General features: G+C 40.3%; 1 protein-coding gene across 1 annotated transcript; it reads left to right on the top strand.

Annotated features, from left to right (window-relative positions):
- The first annotated feature begins 6235 nt into the window (after window positions 1-6235).
- On the top strand, window positions 6236-20182 carry LOC141770705 (uncharacterized). The gene is made up of 9 exons (XM_074640554.1): window positions 6236-6559; window positions 9713-9993; window positions 11947-12026; window positions 15489-15583; window positions 15675-15891; window positions 16862-16977; window positions 17266-17377; window positions 19264-19465; window positions 19864-20182. The coding sequence occupies exons 2-9, from the start codon at window positions 9878-9880 to the stop codon at window positions 20180-20182; spliced, it is 1257 nt and encodes a 418-aa protein (XP_074496655.1). The 5' UTR covers window positions 6236-6559; window positions 9713-9877.
- The last annotated feature ends 490 nt before the right edge of the window (window positions 20183-20672 follow it).

The raw sequence follows: 20672 nt of genomic DNA, 5'->3' as shown, positions 1-20672 counted from the left end.
TCCACATAAGTCAACACATGAGGTGTTCATTTAGGGTCACCTGCTGGTGTAGACACTATAGGCACGTGCCGGGAGCATCAGCGTGCTCAAGGGATGCATGATGACTGAGAAAGAGAGTATTATACAGAACTAGAAAATGCATTTCCTGCTGAAAATGTGTGGGAATGCTGACAGCTGAAATTTATTGCAAAGCATTGCTGAAAATGTAGAAATGTGAGATGACTTGCCTAAAAATGTTAAAGCTCAAATGCATTGCACTGTACTGCTGAAAACCCTAGAAGATGAAATGTACAACGGGCAGAGTTGGAAGCTGAACTGCATTAGCTAAAGAAGCTGAGCTGAAATACATTGCTAGAAAAGCTGAAAGCTAAACTGTAATACTGTCAAAAGTGGTAAATTTGAATTTTCCTGAATAGGCGGAAAGAAGAAATGCTTTGTATGTATATCAGACAGATGAACTGCATTGCTAAACACAAGAGAGAGAGAGAGAGAGAGAGAGAGAGAGAGAGAGAGAGAAGAGAGAGTAGTATTTGGGTGAAATAAACCTTAAAAATCTACAGTATAAGTTGTTACACAGAAAGTGGTATTTGGCTGGAAAGTAGCAGTAGGAGTTGTAGTAATAGTAGTAGTAGTAGTAGTAGTAGTTGAGGCAGTAGGAACAGCTGCAGGAGCAGTAGTAATAGTAGCAGTAGTGGTAGCAGTAACATCACTGGTAGTAGTAGCAGTAACAGTAGTAGTAATAGTACCAGCGGTAAAAGTAGTAGTAGTAGTAGTATTAGTAGCAAAAGCAGTAGTAGTAGTAGTAGTAGTATTAGTAGCAAAAGCAGTAGTAGTAGTAGTAGTAGTATTAGTAGCAAAAGCAGTAGTAGTAGTAGTAGTAGTAGTAGTAGCAATAGTAGTAGTAATCGTAGTAGTAGTAGTAGAAGGAGCAGCAGCTGTAGTAGTAATAGTAGAATCAGTAGGAACAGAAGCAGTAGTAGTAATAGTAGTAGTAGTAATAGTAGTAGTAGCAGCAGCAGCAGCTACAGTAGTAGTATTAGTAATAGTTGTAGTAGTAGTAGCAGCTAGAACTTTTAAAACTGTAAGTCGTTAGACAAAATATAGTAGATAGTTACTCTATAGAGATTTTATTTTGAAAAAAAAACTTGTCCTGAGTTCCCTGTTAAGATACAGTTACATTCTCTGTGTGTGTGTGTGTGTGTGTGTGTGTGTGTGTGTGTGTGTGTGTGTGTGTGTGTTAGTCAGCCCGCTCTGATTGGCTGATGTGAATCAGTTGTCTAGCAGCAATCAAACGTTGCCGTGGTGATGGCCACTGCACCCTCAGTGAGACAGTTTATAATAGCAGTTAACCAGAGACATACATGTCATAAAGGTGTCTCTCAGACAAAAAATGTGAGTCCAATGGGCAAAATAATGTCATCATCAGAGAGAAGCGTCTCTGCCAAACGCATTGATGTCGTTTTTTTTGTGTGTGGAGTCAAAAATAGGATCATGGGAGCAGGTTAGAAAAGTGCCATTGTCAACTTTCTGTCAGACATTTCCCGTCTGATTTAACATTGCTCTCTATGGAGTGGCTTGTTGGACTTACTCTCACTTTTGGGACCCTAGAGACAAATGTGTAAGTCAGACTGACAGATTTGTAAACATTTTGACACAGATGATATAAAACTCCATCAGATTTTTTTCAAATTGAGTCCTTAAAATCCACAAATTCAGATTCCTCTCACATTAATTAGGACAAAGTAACCAGAGGAATCTGGTCAAATCAAGTCTAATTTTAGATAAAGTATTAAAATGACCTCAAGGCAATGAAGCCTAAAGTTTGGGAGGGTTTGTTGACTTGTGCTTAATGTTTTGTTTTTTTATATACTGTATATATACTGTATATATACAGCGGGTAAAATAAGTATTGAACATGTCACCATTTTTCTCAGTAAATATATTTCCAAAGGTGCTATTGACATGAAACTTTCACCAGATGTTGGTAACCCAAATAATCCATACATACAAAGAAACCAAAACAAATAAGTTCAGAAATTAAGTTATGTGTAATAATGTGAAATGACACAGGGAAAAAGTATTGAACACATGAAGAAAGGGAGGTGCAAAAAAGGCATGGAAAGCCAAGACAACAGCTGAAATCTATCAGTAATTAGAAAGCAATCCGGCCCCTTGTCAGTGCAAATTAATATCAGCTGGTTCAGTCCCAACTGATGGCCTATAACAAGGTGTCACACAAGAAACATCTCATGAAGAGTAAAAGCAAAGAGCTCTCTCAAGACCTTCGCAACCTTATTGTTGCAAAACATACTGATGACATTGGTTACAGTTGCATTTCTAAACTTCTGAATGTTCCAGTGAGCACTGTTGGGGCCATAATCCGGAAGTGGAAAGAACATAATTTTACCATAAACTGGCCACAAACGGGTGCTCCTCGCAAGAGTTGTCCAAGAGCCAAGGACCACTTGTGGAGGGCTTCAGAAAGACCTGGAATTAGCAGGCGGCCCCTCCCGAGATCAGCGAGCTGCTGCCGTTTGATTCTGCGGCAAAGTGCCGCCAAAATAAAGGTTGGGAAAAGTTTAACACCCAGCCAATCAGTAAACTGATCCTGTGACTCCTGTGACATGTTGACCTAATTAACAAAGAATTTCTCCGCGCTTGAAACACATGAATAACCCTCCCGGCCGCAGAAACATTTAATTATTGCGGCGAGCCGCACTTCCCCCGCTGCCTGTTGTAAATTTAGCGTAATGAATCTAACTGCTAACTTCTTTAATAATGTTGTACGCCTGCTGTGTTGGAAGCACACAACTCTGGAGGTGTCAGTCAAGTGAGAGGCAGGGGACCAGCTTTATATGTAAATATAAATACAAATATACAATATATTATTACTGCACTATAATATATGTGCCATGCACCTTTCGTCACATCGCTTCCAAATTCATCATTAAAACTTGGAGGTCTGCCCTTTGCATAGAATATTTTTAATCGGTGGGGCCAGAGGGTCAAGGGGGATCAGGGGAGGCTGGGGTGGGGAAAGCTATGGAGAGGGCTAGGGGCAAAAGTCTCAGGGGTCACGGGAGGGTCAAGGAAAAAGGTTACAGCACCCAAAGGGTGCTTCTAGTTGTTGTGGCTGCATTTTTAGATAGAGGAAAAGTGCAACTAGAGCCCTGTTATGAGCCACAGCCCCCTCCCACTGCCCCAACCAACACCCCCAGTCCTACACCCAGGCCCTAAGGCCTCCAAGATCCCAACAGACAACTGTTTTCTTTTCCAAATAAGTCTGGCAAATATGGTCTTTTGCTTATAGTTGTGGGATTGTCAGATTGCTTGCATTTCCTGCTCTGTTGGACTAATGAGGCCGCCAAGAACCAGATGTCAGCAATTAAGCTAGTTAATAAAATGTTATAACTGATGGAATGATTCCTAAATCTATTCAAATAAGCCCAACGTTTTTATTCTAATATTTAGTAAAATACTGTGGGCATAACCAGATTACATGGACACACACAGTAAACAATACTGTCAGAAAAAGAGAGACACGTCTTATGGCCGGGAAAACCCTCATCTATCTCCCACATCTACCCTTTCCACTCCACCATGATTTTGTTTATGAATAAAAGCATCCGTTATTGTGGCAGCACTTGACCTTTCTACACAAGGAGGCCTTGTGTAGAAAGTTCAAATGTGACCCTGGAGTTTTCCTATTGTCATTCAATAACAAAAAGACCCACCTCCTTATCCGACAGACAGGATGTTGATTTGCAGGGCTAGAACAGAGGATGTCTATGACGTACAAGCACACACACACACACACACACACACACACACACACACACACACACACACACACACACACACACACACACACACAACACAATCTTCTATTCAGGTCTGTCACACACACATGTATGTGAGACAATAGCCAAACTGGCTTACAGTCCCTGCTCACACCCAGTATGTTTATGTAATTCTACCCAATGTGTACGTTTCTGTGTGTACGCCATCAGTGTACTAGTACAGCGTGCACCAATACGTAGGTACAAGGGAACAAGATGTGAAGTTACAGGGTAGGGGGTATAGGGAGGATAAGGTATTGTTTAACTACTGGGAACCTATAATTCCTCCCAAACAGCAGATTGCTGCTCAGTAATAAATTGTTCCCCACCCCTCAGCCCATTCTCTAATAAACCTACCTTTATCAATCTAGGCTCTGAAGACCCAGACACACCAAGCCGATATACAAGCCGTTGTAATGATACGTACATGAAACAAAGTGGCGTTTTCCGAACATGTTCACGCCACTCTCACTCGCCACTTAGCTTCATTCCAGATGGCCAAGTCATTGTGAAAATATCCTTGTATTGGAATGATCAGATGAAGAAGATGAAGATGAACATGAGAAGAGCCTTCTGTGTGTACCATCTTGACGGTACTCGTTGGCTTGATTTCCTCACTTCTGTTTCTCTTCTCGTGCACTGATTCGCTTAAGCTGAACAGCCAGATTTCTCTCACCGACTGGCTCCGTCGCCGATCTACCTATCCATCCAATTCAGGTATTTCCAATGCCTTCTTCAGTTGTCTCTGTGGCACACATCCAACAATAATCAATCCACTCCTTTTCATATCAACTAAATTGACATCGGCAAGTTTGTCCTTCACCCAACTCGCAACATGTTGTATGTCCGAAAGATCTCCACATCCAGCCTACTACACCCAATATTAGGTTTTATCATCTATTCACACGTAGGTCACCGAAAGAAGGTATAAAAGAACATGACAGGGACCTCTAACGACTGTAGTAATTATGACAGGAGCAGAAGCAGAAGTCGGGCGCTGTGGTAGACAGCGTGAAACTCCATATGAGGCGGAGGTCGTGGGAAATGGGACGCAGAATAGCATCCTGTTAGCATCCTATGTGAAACCAACAATGTATAGTTGCCTTTGTGTTCACAAGCCTTAAGGTTCACTTTTGAAACATAGTTATTTCAAGCCAAAACACAATGTTTTTCCCTAAACTTAACTAAGTGGTTTTGTTGCCTAAACCTAAAGAAGTTGTATTTTTGTTGCCTTTTTGTGTTCAAAACGTAACGTTTCATGCAGTTTTACAACGTTATAAGTTTTGGTCTCACTTTTAGGCATAGTAGGCCCCTAATGACCCACTTATGGTGCTTATACGACTGATAACGCCTATTTAATGGCCTGATAACAGTCAAATCGTGTGCCAGATTTGTCCTTGCACCCAAGTAGTTTCATTCCACCAGTGTATTTCTCTTTTGTTCTCACTCTCTTCACTGTAACTTGACATTTATTCGCTTTTTTTCTTTTTTTCTGCCTGATTTCTTCCCGCTGCCTCTTTTAAACTCATCTACCTCTGCCATGCTCTCTCACGTCGAGTGAGACTCTTTCCATAATGTCAGACATATAAAACAACAATCAGGTAGAATTAGGTATTTTTCGACCTGGACCATGGCACATTCAGTCTCTGTCACATTCTCGCTCCGTCAGGGAAAATCTCACGCCAAATCATGCCACCACTGACACCAGCTTATCCTCAACGTAGTGTCCCTGGCGTGGGCGGCGAATTTACGGCCGGGCCATAAGATCCACGAGCAGCGTGTGTGCGTTGCAGAACCTCTTGCTTTTTATTTCTGCGCCCATGTTAACACAGCCTGTGTGGCGCGGCGCGGCTGCGTGTCAGCTGCATCTTTCCCAGAGATTCAAGGTTTCGCATATTTGTTCTGCGTGCCGCACGAGGTTCACTGCAACAATAGACAGTGAAAATGTTCTTTTGACCGTATATTGACATCATACCAGAAACATTAGGATACTACAGTTTCAAAGTCTATATCTGTAGAATATGTCACAGACATGAAAAAAGTAAATATTTATTTTCTCAACAATTCCTGTTTCTATTTCAAAATAAATGCTCTCTAGCATTTTTTTTCTGTGGACAGAAGCCCTTCATTTGTTAACACAAGTCATTTATTCTGAAATATTTGCAGGACAGTGGGCTTTAAATTGTGGATTATTACAAATGAGCATCCGCCTCTTAACCTTTTTCTGTCTAAAATAAATTTAAAAAATGACATTTATAATTAAATTAAATGGTCATTACGAAAGGCAAACTCTATGTAGCCTAGAAAGAAACAGCTGGCAATGCTGCTGGCGCATGAGAGACGCAGCAGTTCAGCGACGTTGCCTCCACTTGCTCAAGCGTCCTGTGTGCTCCTGCCGTTAGAGGAAAGGAAGCGAGATAGGAATCGAGGATGTACAAACTGGGAATTGAGAAAGGCCCTTCGATATCATGTGTAGAGCTTAAGACCTGATTTCCTCCTCATACTTCTTCAGTGCCTGCTGAGTGCATCAGTGGGAGCAGCTATATGCGGCAGAAAGACTTGAATCACTCATGTGTTGAGGTGAAGTGCTCTCCAGCAAAGGAGCGCTCTGGCTTTGTCTGACGTCTCAACTCAACTTTTTAGGAAACTATTCATCCGTTACCAGCCGAAATAGAAGATTACAGACATCAGATTCCAACACGAACACCTGCATGAGAAAGGTAGGCTAAATTTCTTCTTACATTATGAATTTAATGCTTAATATTTTGTAACATTCAAAATGGGTAGTTTGACTTATGTTTGCAATAGGCTACAGTATAGAATAACTTATGTGGTAATAGAGATAACACGGTTGGTTACCAACACTGAGGATAGTAACTACCATCAGATAGGCTACTATTTTAAGATAAGATAAGATAATATAAGATAAAATGAACCTTTATTAATCCCAGGAGAATAATTCAGACGTCAAAGCAGCAACAGCAGCAAACAGAATGAAACACAGGAGAGGTACAGGTATACAAATATAATAAAAACAATAAATAGATGTTATAAAAGACACAGATTGAATGGGTGAACACAGTATGTCCTTTAAACTAAGTATGTCATACAGTGTGTTTAAGGAGTATCACTGTTTGCGCTCACATGACCTAGATAATTTAATGTCTTATAACATGTGTACATGCTGTAAACATGTCCAACACCTGGTAAAAAAATGTGTTTTATATATATATATTTTTTTTTTTTATTAATTAATAAATAATTTTAGAAACACTGAGGTCATAAGTCCCCCAATGCAGCCATCTATACTCTATCTGCATTTCTTGCATTTTTCACACTTAATATATTCAGGTAACTGGTCTAAGTTTTGAAACCCTTCTTCAGGCGGACATGATTGAAATTCTAGTGGGAAATGTGAAAGTTGTTGGGTGGAGTCAGGTAAAATGAGCCACTTTTTGGTAAATGATTTATAAGACCATCAAAGAAGCTATAAGCATGAGATCTAATGATATTTTCATGAATTGGCATTGGTCTCTTAAATATGTATTTGTTAAAAAAATGTGAAAAAGTATAATTGTTTTGGAATTATGAGAGTTGAAGAAACTATGTTGCTTCTTGTGGTGGCGTTGGTTCAAAAAAACATCTAATGTGGTGCACATTTAAACACAGGATCCAGGGAGCCGTTCCAGCAATTTATTGTAGTCAAGATGATCAAGTTGGATGGCAGTTGGTGGATGATTTTTTCTATTCAAAGAAACATTAACAGAGGATATTACATATCTCATAAATATAATACAAATTAAAAATAATAAATGAGCTCATTTTCACTTACATCATTCACGCATCAACAATCTGGAATTTGGCTTTTCTCCTTGACATATTAAACTCAGGTATCTAACATAACACAAAACGATCTGTTAATGTTCAAACAATATATTCCATTTCAACCAAATCAATTAAAAAAGGTGCAAAATCTCTTCATCACTCTTCTTTGTTCTTCCTGGGGTTGTTTGGAGGGAAAAGGGAGGGTTCAGACCTGAAGGGGCGAGTTATATAATCTAAGGGGACTGGTCTAATCAGGAATGGCATTCTATACCATGCTTGCAGGTGGGGTGGAGACTTGTGATTTAACAAGAGTTATGGAAGTGTCAACAGAAACTCTTGAGCTAGGACACAATGTTCAGGTATAATGGGCCAGCTGTTCAGATAGAATTGGCCAACATAAAAAGAGGGCCACAAAGTAATTTCTGCTGAAATCATCTTAATTTTAACAGTAAATTAACACTAACTTTGGTCTGTGTTGTGCCATAGTAACAACACCATAAATACATTTCATGCAATAAAAAGTTGAACAAATATTTCATTGAGTAATGCATTTAAAAAATAACTGATCATGTTGTATGGGTGTGTGTTTCTGCACATTAGTGTATTTGTGTATGTTTTGTGTGTGTGTGTGTGTGTGTGCGTGTGTGTCTTCCAGTTTGTGAACCTATCATTTCAATCAGGGAAGATTCGTATGAATTGAATGATGATTTATTACAAAGTGCACAAATTATGAATAGCACATTCTTTGGCGATTTAGACCCGATGTGAAATAATAAAGGGGAAGTGAAGCTGTAGTAGGATGTAGAAATATTCCCCCCGGGTCTAGACACTGGTGGTGGTGGTAAAGACTGATGCAGATCCGATGAATGAAGTGGAGCAGGATTACTCTGATGTGATGAATCTGGAGGTGATGGGGTGGTGGAGGGTCGCGTCCGTTTGCTGAATGCTGACACTGAAACCGCATAGAGGAGAAATGTTTTTTTAAACTTTTGACAGCAGTATGTGATTGGTTGAGGGAGATATGGCAAGATCTGATTGGTCGCTGAAAAGAGAGACGCCCATAATCAGCTGACATATTAATAGCCCATGAGAGAGAGAGACCCAGAATGAATGAGAATGAATGAGCTTGCACCCCTAGTCTTCCTGTCTGAATTTACGCATAAGCTTCATTTAAACCTGTGGGACTTACATCTCTCTGAAAGATGTTGCCCGTAGTGATATAATTAGTGCTCAGCTTTACTCTCTATAGTCTCTTTTGGTTTTGGTTTTACTTCTCATTCCCTGTGCAGTCTCAGCACTCTTATCAACCTCTTTTCCAGCAACAGCACGTCTAGCACGTCTGGCACGTCTAGCCTACTACCCTCCACCCACCATAGGACATGTCTCACAATTTGCTGATAATCTTTGGTACTCCACTCACTCCAAATCAATTCCACTGGCTGCAAAAAAACTCCAAACATGCATCACAATAGAGACCAGGGCCCTGTTTCAAAAAAGGCGGGTTAATGAGCACTCTCTTAGTTAACCCTGAAATGAGGCAACTTAAACTCTGTCAGTTACCATGGTGGAAAACATAACCTGCTCATCTCGTCTTTCTCATAGCCAGACAAGCTGCTTTATTTAATCATTCATTCAGTCTGTATCAAAGTGCTTTGCCTTCCGGCTCAGCTCTCTTTTCGTCACAACGGTGCGGTTATTATTTAATGACTTAACCACTTGAAAGCCAAGCATACCGTGTACACGACTCCCCATATTGTAATTACGAGCTCACGGGTTTCATTTGAAGGCACCAATTCTCCCAGAAGCAGTGACTGGTCCCTCTTCATAACTGTGTAGAGGTGGCAGATCACATTCATATGAGTCATGAAACAGTCATGTGGTTTAATTTGGTAGGTGGTTTAAGGTAATGCTGGTTTGTTCTGTCCATAGCTTTAATACTGTGTGATGAAAGGAACACTGCAGTCCTTACAGGCCATGAGCAAGACTTCTACTCTGACTCTTTTAACATGGTTTTGTTTGTTGCCTTATTCTTTTCTCTATTCAGGGAGTCTTGATACCTGGCAGCTTCATGTGACGGTTCCACCACTGAGGGGTGTCTGAGCAGCTGGAGCGGAAACTGAACCTCTGAGGGAAAAGATAAGAATATCTCACTTCTGCTTAGATCAGGGAGGAGTAGCTTATCTGAGCCGGAAAAAAAGCAGAACTGAGGCAATATGTTTGTGATGGGCCATAATCAGCTCCCGCCTCAACTAAAGAAGATGAGACGGTTGGTATACATGAGTCCTGTCATCACCGTCCTCTCTCTCACCCTGCTGCTGTGGACATACAGGTGGGTGAAATCATTAGCCTGATCTGCTTCAATATGACAATGTTTCACTCAACCAACTCCAACTGTGGCATTATATGTGACTCTGATATAAGTCTATATTGGAACTACTTTTTGTCCCTATAAAAACTGTTGACAGCACAGGTGGAGAAGTAAACGTCAGTGTCACTTAAAAGTGCAGCAGGTTTCAGCAACAGGACCCATATCTCATGTTTCACTTTATCAAGCTTCTCTTTGTGTATTTGTTTGTATGTGTGTTAGAGTTGAATGTTTTTCCCATGATTTTAAATATACTTTGCAGGAATATATCACTCTTTTCAAATGATTTCTCACTACGAATGACATTTGATTTTAAACACAGGACTGGTGTTTATTGTAATTGTCTGATGTTATTAATTAATATTCATTAGAATATGTAATCTTCGTCAGACCAGTTTTAAAACAGTGGAATGGTCTGGACAAAATGTCCAGCTTTACAGTGCTGCCCTGAGGTTGATGCAATGGCAGGGGAGGAAAATCTGTCATATGCACCCATTTCAGTGTTTTGTTAGAGGGATCTTTTTGATGCTCCACCTGTTGAATGCTGCTCTGCACTCTGATTTAGGGATGGAGACCTAAATGTCTTAAGTTACTTGATTAACAACCTTTATGGATTTTATTTTTGGCATTATAAGTAGGCTAAATGGAAAAAAAATGTAGCAGCTGAAAGTTTGATCCAGTTATCAGGTGTCTTGTTTCTACTTGCTTCTGGTATTTGTTTCACCACTTGGGATTTTTCCTGGGAAAAAGGAGTAGAATTTTTTTACAAGGTTTTCTTGTAAATACTGGGATCTCACTTTCTGATATTTAATAATGTGCCTTATCTTTGGAATATTATTGCCAAGAAGCAACACATTTCTTTTATTTGCTGTCCAGTTGGCATTGCTAGGGAGGTGTCCTGTGTTTCTCACACCTTAAAATCCAAAACTCACTATTGATGCATTCCTGGGAGTGCATCCTATTGTTTCCCTGATAGTCAGAGGTGCTGGATTCATTTCAGAAGTGGAGGGCCAAAAAGTGTGTCTGACTTAGGCAAACTTACGGGACACTTTTTAGACTAAAGACCAGTGAATTGGGGACAGATTGTGCATTTGGAGACAAAAGCTGTGTCAAAAATGTTGGAAAAAGTTGAATTTTACGTCAGTGGTTAAGGTTAGGATTAGGTTACGGTTAGGATTTGGTTCGGGTTAGTCAAGTAGTGGTTATGGTTAGAGAAGTTTCCAGGAAATTACCTAAGTAAACGTGTGTGCCTGCGTGCGTGCGTACGTGTGTCTTTGTGGTCTTTCTGTTTGTCTTTGTAGCTGTATCGCGTCTCTTTGTGGTTGTTTGATTGACTCTCCAACAAGTAATGTGAACCGTCACTAATTCTGCATGAGTACACTGTGTTCATTGTCTTTTGACTGAGTGGTAGTAGGCTCATTGGTGTCATTGGCTACGTGTTTGTTTCCTCAGCTTACTTCCCCATCTGATATGAAACATAAAATGAGGTTAGCTCAAAGGTCATACTGTTGGCTCTACATTGAGCTACAATTTATGTATAAAACATTTGTTGTGTCTTTTGCAAAATTAATTTTTTGTAATGCTCAATATTTGCACTACATTTTGGTGGGAACCAATTATTTCACATTACTTGCCCTCAGTGGACAGGAATCATAATTTCTACGGCCACTAGAGGTCTTCGTCACTTGAGTGTAAACATACTGTATGTTGTTTTTAGGCATTTGCCTCGTCTTTTTCTAGGGAGGACAGCTTTTATTTCTAAAAATAGAGAAAAACTACAGTACCAGAACAATACCTCCTCTCTTACCTCTTGAATTCTTTGAACTTCAGTTTAAAATGTATTGTCAAAAAAAAAAAGTGATGTGTCTTTGACGTGGTTATATGACCTCACCAAAATCATTTGCTGTGGATCCGCAGGCCCGACAGGACCTTCCAGTACTACAGAGCAGCCACTGAGCCTCAGATCCCGGTGCAGTTAACAGTTGCAGGACAAATAGGTAAACTAGCCGTTACTGAATGCTGCTCAATGTTTTTAGGAAATGTAAAGCTGACATCTGACATCTGTCCTAAAGAAAACTTTCCTCTTCCTGTTCTCCTCAGCTGCTGTTTACTATCTAACCTCCTATTTCCTGTTCCTGAACTTCTCCCTCATGACCTTTCTTGATTCACTGTAATGTTATGCATTGTCTTTCACTGTTTACATTTTTGATGTGGGAAATTACATTTATTGTGTAATTTTCCTTTTTTTATATAGGCCTACATAGTTAATGAGCATAATTGAAGGGAGCCTGAGATTCAAGGACCAACCACTGCTTTAAAAAAAGGGGGGAGTCCAAGGCACTCTTCTGGCAAAAAATAAAAAGCCTTTATTCAATTGGCTATTTCATGATGAAATGCTGAAACAATGCTGGTACATGTAAGATTGGGTAAAAACCCAAGTAGTGGCACAAACAGCCTTCATCAGGGTGTAACCCTCAGCACACACCTTTCCCTTTTGTGAGTACACAGACAATTGATGATAGCAAACACCTGAGCAAGAGGCCAATAAACTCTCAGGTGACAAGTGCAAAATGTGGTCACTAGATGGCTCTACAAGATGTCAAGAAAGCAGAGAAAATAATGAAAATAAAATAAGAAAACATAAATGTACAGATAACAAGACAGAAAAAAGTAAATAAGTAATAATATATAACCATTTATGGCAGCAGTACCAGACCACATGCATAACAGCCACTACAAAAACGGACTAAAATCAATTTCTTCGTTTAGTCCTGGATATGTTGTGGCCTTCATTTGGTGTATGCAAAAAGTTTCTCTCTGCAGTAATAATTTTAGTCGATCACCACCCCGAATGTTCTTTTTGATGGTTTCTAGGCCTTCAACCATAAGGCTGCCTGGATTGCTATTATGCACTTCATAAAAGTGCTTAGCCATAGGGTAATTCAAATTAGCTTTTCAAATTGCATACTTATGCTCAGAGACTCTATCTTTCAATCGTCTCTTTGTCCGGCCTATGTAAAAACAACCACAGGTACAGGATAAACGGTACACAACAAAAGTAGTGTTACAGTAGCCTGCATGACCCCTTTCAATCGGGTTTTCGTAAATTGCACTCAACTGAAACAACTCTTATTAAAGTCACTAACGATATTATGATGGCTGCAGATGATGGGAAATGCTCATTTTTGGTGTTACTTGACCTCAGCTCTGCCTTTGATACCGTCGATCATGGTATTTTATTAAATAGGCTAAACCAGCTGGTGGGTATTTCTGGGTCTGCCTTGGACTGGTTCTCATCCTATCTTGCTGATAGGAGCTTTTCGGTCTCAGTGGGTCAACTCATGTCAGACACAGCCCCTCTGTCATGCGGTGTCCCACAGGGTTCTCTTCTGGGTCCTATGTTGTTTTCATTATATATGCTGCCTCTTTGGACAGATTATTAGCAAATATAGTGGCATCTCTTATCATTTCTATGCTGATGACATTCAACTGTACTGCTCTTTTAAACCTGAGGAGAGAAACCAACTCTCCATTTTAATTGAATGTTTGGAGGCCATCAAGATCTGGATGGCTGACAACTACCTTCAGCTTAATACCAAAAAAAACGAAGCCCTTATAATTGCTCCTGAAAACCAAATTCCGGTTATTTAACAGTATATGGGGTCTTTAAGTGCTTGTATTCAACATAAGCTCCGGAATTTAGGTGTCATATTTGACCAATCCCTTTCGCTTGACAATCATGTCAGCCAGCTTATTCGGTCTTGCTTCTTCCAACTGAGGAACATAGCTAAATTAAGTCCTGTGGTGACCAAGGCTGAGATGGAGATGATTATTCATGCTTTTATTTCTTCTCGTTTAGATTATTGTAATGCCCTTTTTACCTGTCTAAATCAAACTTCTTTGAACCGCCTTCAAACCGTCCAAAATGCAGATGCTCGGCTTTTAACTAGACACAACAGGAGATCCCATATCACCCCTATTTTATACTATAACCACTATAACACCCGAGATAACCGTGCCTTTCAAGCTGTCGCACCCAACTTATGGAATGCCATCCCCCCATCGCTGCGATCCCTAGAGTCCTGTGACATTTTTATGAAGCAGCTGAAAACGTATTTATTTAGACACGGTTTTTCCTCTGAATAATCAACTCCACTTTATTTATTGCTTTTATTGGCCTTTTCTTGACTGTATTTGTTACCTGTTTATGTGTCTTTGTTCTCATTTGCTTGTTTTGTTGTGTTTTTAGCTTTACAGCCCTGTGCTTGTCATCGCTACTTTTAATATTGACTGATGTATTTTTTATTATTGTAAAGCACTTTGTGATTTTGTATCTGTGAAAGGTGCTATACAAATAAACTTAATACTTACTTAATTACTACAGTTATTGAATGTTTTGATGTCATATACCTTATGAGTCTTAAGGTCACTGAATTGTTTACACTCCTTTATATTGGCACTGCTTTGTTGTAATTAATGTGCATATGATAATAAAGAACAAAACCTGCGCACCAAAAAACAGGCGTGTCCATGAGATAAGAGCGCACAGAACAGTATCCGCGAGCGGAGAAGCATCCTCGCGAGGGAGCGTTTCTGTTCAGCGTGCACAAATTTCTTCCTGTGAGCATGGGGCTGTAACAAGCGCGAGCTCGACCCTCCTACGCGCTCGCAACTACTCGCTCGCTTGTCAAGTTGACTTTTGAGACTTTGGAGGTGGGGATGGAATAGAAAGTGGCTGTTGTCTGTCTCCACTCCTTTGATTGTACTGCCATGTCGGTATACTGGCCACACAGTGCGTGAGCGTTGTTAACTGTCCCGTGAGTTAACAACGCTCATGTTCATTCTCAGTAGTTGCAAACGGATACATTCCGTTTACCATTCACCAAAAACATGAGCACATTCAATGAATGCGCTCTTTCAGCGAGTTCATGCACAACACTGGTTAGAAGTGTGTTTTGTTGCACCTCTAACCACACCCAACAGTGATGTCATGGGGTTCTGGAGTACACTTGTACATCACTGAAGCAAGATGAGAGGTTAAGCTACTGTAGGTCAGTATACTTGTCACTTTTTAATTTATATATCTGCCAAATTGTAAAATGTTTACAATGTGTGAAAGAATCACTGACAACATTTTTTCTGCTCTTTTGCAAGAGCTCACAAAATCTCTGCAAGATGAAAACTTATTAATTTAGGGTCCCGATAACAGCTACAGTAGCTTGAAAAATAGTGATATGGGGCACTTCATTATAATGAATTTACTGTTTGTCAGACCACAAATGAGACAAGAATTGTATAGCTAGCGCACCCTGCGGTCCCTCCCCCTCACTCCCCGACACTAGGAGACTACTAGGACTAGCAGAGCGGTCGGCAACTAACTAAAGGTCCATCTCCGGAGCTGCCGTCCACTCTCCTAGCTCATTATTGTGTCATTTGTCTTGCATTTTTCACTCATGCAGTTCCTCGGAGACAAAAGTTGCCTTTCGTGGCGGTCAACGGGACAAAGACACTGCTGGTGGCAGCTTATCAGGAGCACCGCACAGGGAAACAGGAGGTCAGTGAAGAGAGCAGAGCACCAACTTAAGTTTTAAGTTGACATGATCCCCATGACGTTGTACATCCTTATTCTTGTCTTCTGGTGTCAGGTTCGTCTTATTGCAGTGGTGCTGAGGAGCGAGACAGTTGCCTATCGCTGCCTCCTCCGATGTCAGGAGCAACTGCGCTTCTCTGAAGGTTTCAGCAGCATCCACACGGATCACTTTGGCTTTGCGTATGGGACAGCAGACATCATGTGTCCTCTCCCCTCAGGCTGTGAGACCCCATCTCATATCGCTGTGACCTCTGCTGCAGCCGACTTTGAAGGTAGGGTTCTGCCAGATATCTATGGTGCCCAGAAAAGGAATCCTGTTGACTTTGGTGATCCTCTGACTTTTCTTCTAGGGTGCCACCACCAGCAGGTCCAAGTTTTCAGTTATATTTTGAAACATCTCAACATCTACCAGATGGATTGGCACCAAATTTTCTTGGTGCCCAGACAATGTATCATAAAGCCTTTGGGGATCTTTTTTCTTCTACCACCACCATGAGGTTCACATTGTGGTTTTGCAGGAAATATCTCAACTGTTGGATGGATTGCCATACAATTTGGTAAAGATATCTATGTCCCCCTCAGGAAGATTTGTAATAATTTGATCCTTCATTTAGCGCCATCATCAGTTCAAAACTTTATTTTTACAATACTTTGGTTTATGACTGGGTATTGGTACTCGCTACCTTTAAGGTATCGACCGAAACAACCCAGTACCAAGTAGAATCGAAACTTCTCCATTTAAACGATACCTGCAATTGATCCTTTTTGTGCCCAGATCTAGAAAAAGATGACTGTTTTGCTCACATCACCACGAGCGTTCTTCGATTTTATTGCGGTGTTTGATTGTTTATTGCTAAATAACAAATGTCAGCACTAGGGTTATCAATCGATTAAAATATTAAATCCAATTAATCACATGATTGTCCATAGTCGATCGTGATTAATCACAAATGAATCACACATTTATCTGTTCAAAATGTACCTTAAAAGGAGATGAGGAGTATGTATATGTTTATTATTGGAAATCAATTAACACAAAACAAATATTGTCCAGAAACCCTCACAGTTACTGCATTTAGCATAAAAACATATGCTCAAATCATAACATGGTAAACTGCAGCCCAACAGGCAACAACAGCTGTCACTGTGTTCTACAGACATGAACAGATATTTGGTATCTTCCCCGGTGAGGACTTTATTCAGGCCTCTTTCAAACTATAGTTCTTTTCTGTGGACACCTAGATACACCTGACAAAGCGTTTTTGGAGGTGAAGAACCAGAAGGCGCAGAGTGACTCCTTTCCTTACAACTTCACCGTCTGCTTCTCCGCCATGTATGATTTCACCAACGTGCTGCAGGTAACATTACATAACACAGATTTTACAGTTATTTTCAAACTTTTCTTACTTTATCAAGACCCAAATTGGAAATAAAAGTAAAGTATCCTGACCAGGACAGGCAGACATGAGAAATGCAGAAGAACAAAATCGGACAGGCTAAAAGAATCTTGGCTATTATTTTCATGCCTCGCACCTTTCCACCATAGTCCCGATAATATTTCATTAATGCTGCTTACTACTACTTTTTGACTGTTTTGTATTTTAGTGCCTGAAGTGTGTCAATCAAATACCTGTGCTGTATTGTAGCTGGTCCAGAGTTTGGAAATGCTGCAGTTATTGGGGGTGAACAGAGTTGTCATCTATAAGAGCAGCAGCAGCCCTGAAACACAGCGCATACTGGACTACTACACATACAAAGGTGGAGTATTTTTTCAAGGTGTGTGATTGTGTTGTCTCTCCTCACAGCACGAGCAGCAGCAGGGGTGTTTTATTCGTCCATCCGTTTTCCGCACCTTCCCTTCCAGCGTCATTGTGTGAACATGCCTTTTTCCCTGCATTGACGTCCTTCCTTCAGCTCCCCAGGAGGAGGATAAAAAGCTGTTCCAATGTTCAATGCTCTGCTTTCCAGGTCCATGACCGCAGTGTGATTCTTCAATAGCTGGAACTCTTCCCTGATCAGACTTTTTTTTACAATAGCGATAACATTTTTTCCAGTCTAAAGACATCCCAATATCAACATAACCATGTAAGATCAGCACATTATCCAATATCCAGAAATCTCCTACCCTTAAACTGGATTTATGTGTCTACAAAAACAGCTACCTGTTGCTGCTGGAAATACATAGAATGAACTGTACACAGGACACAGAGGCACATGATTTTTTTTCAGATTACCTGTCTCATGCACTACTGTCAGGATATAGTGAACATTTTATAAAAATAACTTTTTTTAATCATATTTGCTCCAAATCTACGCATTACAACTTTAAGGATACAAAAGTCAAGTAACGCTTAGTGGGGGTGTCCCCAACTAAGAATTTAAACAGTTGAATCTGATTGGTCAAGTCTTGCCTATCGTCGACTGATCGTAGAATCATGTTTGTTTGTTTTTTGCTCCTTCATCACCTTTTGCTTAAGCTTTATGTATCCGTTGAACAAAAGTAAAAACAACTCAATTATTGTCTGAGATACTTTACTATCGCTTAGCTGTTGTTTCAGAATAATGGATAGTGCTGTATGAGAAAATGAGCCTACTTCTCACTTGATTTATTTCCTCAGTAAACATTGTAAACATGAGTTTATGGTCTCAATCGCTGGTCTTCTTCAATACAGTATGATGTTCATTTAGTAAATTATGGTCCCATTTAGAGTCAAATAGGCGATAAAGCAGGGTACGCTTTAGGGCGTGGCTACCTTGAGATTGTCAGGTTGCTACCACGGCGTTGTGCGGTCTGGGAGTTCTCCGTGTTCTCATCTTACAACTTTAACCCTTTCACAGTGTGTTTTCAGTTCATGAAAGTTAATTATAACCTTTTTGGTCGCCTAAAAATGTCTTATTCAGTGTTCGGTTGTACTTAGCTCCATCCTCTCGTGTCAGTTCTGGTTGCAAAGAACCAAGATGACGACTGCCAAAAACCAAGATGGCAACGGCCAAAATGCCCAACTGGAGGCTTCAAAACGGCAGTCCACAAACCAATGGGTGACATCACGGTGACTGACACCATAGTCTATGCCCCCAGCTGATTTTAGAGAATCGTTCATAAATCTATCTAGCACTCTAATACTTCTCCGTTCTTATGTGAGTGCTCTGATAAATAAATGTATTCTTTGATTTTTAAACATTAGCCCTGTTGTTATTAAGCCTTTCTGAGGCTATCGCCAAGATGCTGCTCTGATGGTCCCGCAAATTTGGATAGCAACTTCGTCAACCATGGTGATTTATTCATGCACACTGAGGAGATTGATTGAAAGCACATTAATTATTTTCAGTTTTTTATTAACAGTATTATTAATAGGCTGATATTTATACCAAAATATTATATACATCATGATTTATTGGGAGAAACTCAGCAATTTTTTGTGAAATCAGACCTTCAGCACCCCCATATAGCGAGAATGGAATGATCCTTTTCATGTCCCTGCAATGCTTCCTCTGTGAGATTGGCAGTCGAATCAGGCTCCCTAAATTGAATCGTTGAATAGTCGACGATTCTGCGCCACCCCTAGTAATTTCCCAGAATGTAACAAAAATGCTAAACTAAAACGTCTCAGTTGCTAACACGTTTTCTAATGTCTCCTTTTCAGGTTTAGTAGAGGTGATTCCTTGGTCTAAGTCCAGATTTCTGAACGTATCTCGACATTGGCTGCCCTCTCTCGGTCCAGGTGACCTCCACTACTTTGGCCAGATTCCTGCTCTCAATGACTGTATTTACAGATACATGTACCAATCCAGATATGTGGCCCTGCATGATATTGATGAGCTCATACTGCCCCAGTCAATCAACAGGTAGCACTTTGTTTAAGAAAATATGAAATAAGGCAAATGTCTTTTGATAAATCAACCTTAACTAACAACTAATTTTGTGTTTTTTACAAAGTATTTATTACCCAGTTATACACATATACATTTCATTCATAGGTGTGCTTAAAATTGATTTTACTACTTCTTGAAACACAGTATATCTTTTATGTGATCAGAATAATTTATGTTAATACAGCAGTTATTGATGCTTCATAGGAGGAGTTATACATGTTTACAAATGCAACACTTAAAACATATCTATATGTGCTTATATATATCTATATGTGCTTCCAACTTCATTATAGTGGGCTGCTGTGTGTTATAAAGTATTTGTTGTTTATATACTGCTAAATGGTGTATTTTTTTCATCATTCTATTACCAGTTGGTCAGAGCTGTTGCCTCTGCTGGAAAGGAATTATGGCGCTGACGGGTGTTACAAGTTTGTGAATAATGTGTTCCCCAACACTGTTGCGCTGCCACCACCCACCTCCCAAACCCTGCCCCCACAGAATGTGTCTGGGGTGAACATCCTGGCTCACCTGTACCACGAACCCATCACTGGAAATCCTTCTTACAGCAACTACAAAATCATTGTCAACCCCCGAGCTGCGTTCTCTGCAACCGTCCACGGACTGCTGAGCTCACAGAACGACTGCTCCTGGGTTGACATGGATATAGCATGGATGTACCACACAAGGTAGACTGACCTTTACTGAGTCAATAAAACAAACATATGTATCAAACAGACCCACCCGTCTGGAGTCACAGTTTCCATGTCATTGTAGCAAGTGTTTCCAAGGTGTGGCTCTCTCCTTACTACTGCATTTAAATGTATTTCACTGGATTCACTCTCACATTCTGAGACGGTCAGTTCAAAACCTAGTGCCAATAGGATTTACAAAACCATACCAGTATTACCAGTATTCTACATCACATAGTCGCACACCCAAAATATTCAGAGAGCTGCACCCCATCAGTTTGTTATATAGACCAACTACTAAATTGGATTCTTTGGTGCTCGTGTTTAGCTCAGTTTGTATATAACTGTCTCTGCTCTCTGTCTGTGCAACGGTCCGAAAACCATGCTGACTCAAGACCAGCTGATTTATGATGGACGACTGCTGAGCTACAGTGCCCACCTCATACCAAATGTCAATACTGTGTTCAGAGAGAGTGGACTTTTACCAGAGG

The sequence above is a fragment of the Sebastes fasciatus genome, chromosome 7, assembly GCF_043250625.1.
Source record: "Sebastes fasciatus isolate fSebFas1 chromosome 7, fSebFas1.pri, whole genome shotgun sequence".
In the NCBI taxonomy this organism is placed as follows: Eukaryota; Metazoa; Chordata; class Actinopteri; order Perciformes; family Sebastidae; genus Sebastes; species Sebastes fasciatus.
Note: the sequence above shows the minus strand (reverse complement) of the source record. Positions and strands in the feature narration are given on the sequence as shown.

Bases quoted from the DNA above. Each gene is read 5' to 3' on its own strand.
- LOC141770705 (XM_074640554.1), top strand. From the start codon at position 9,878: ATGTTTGTGATGGGCCATAATCAGCTCCCGCCTCAACTAAAGAAGATG. The intron at 12,027-15,488 runs GTAAACTAGCCG...TCACTCATGCAG, and splicing joins AACAGTTGCAGGACAAATAG to TTCCTCGGAGACAAAAGTTG. The intron at 15,584-15,674 runs GTCAGTGAAGAG...TTCTGGTGTCAG, and splicing joins ACCGCACAGGGAAACAGGAG to GTTCGTCTTATTGCAGTGGT.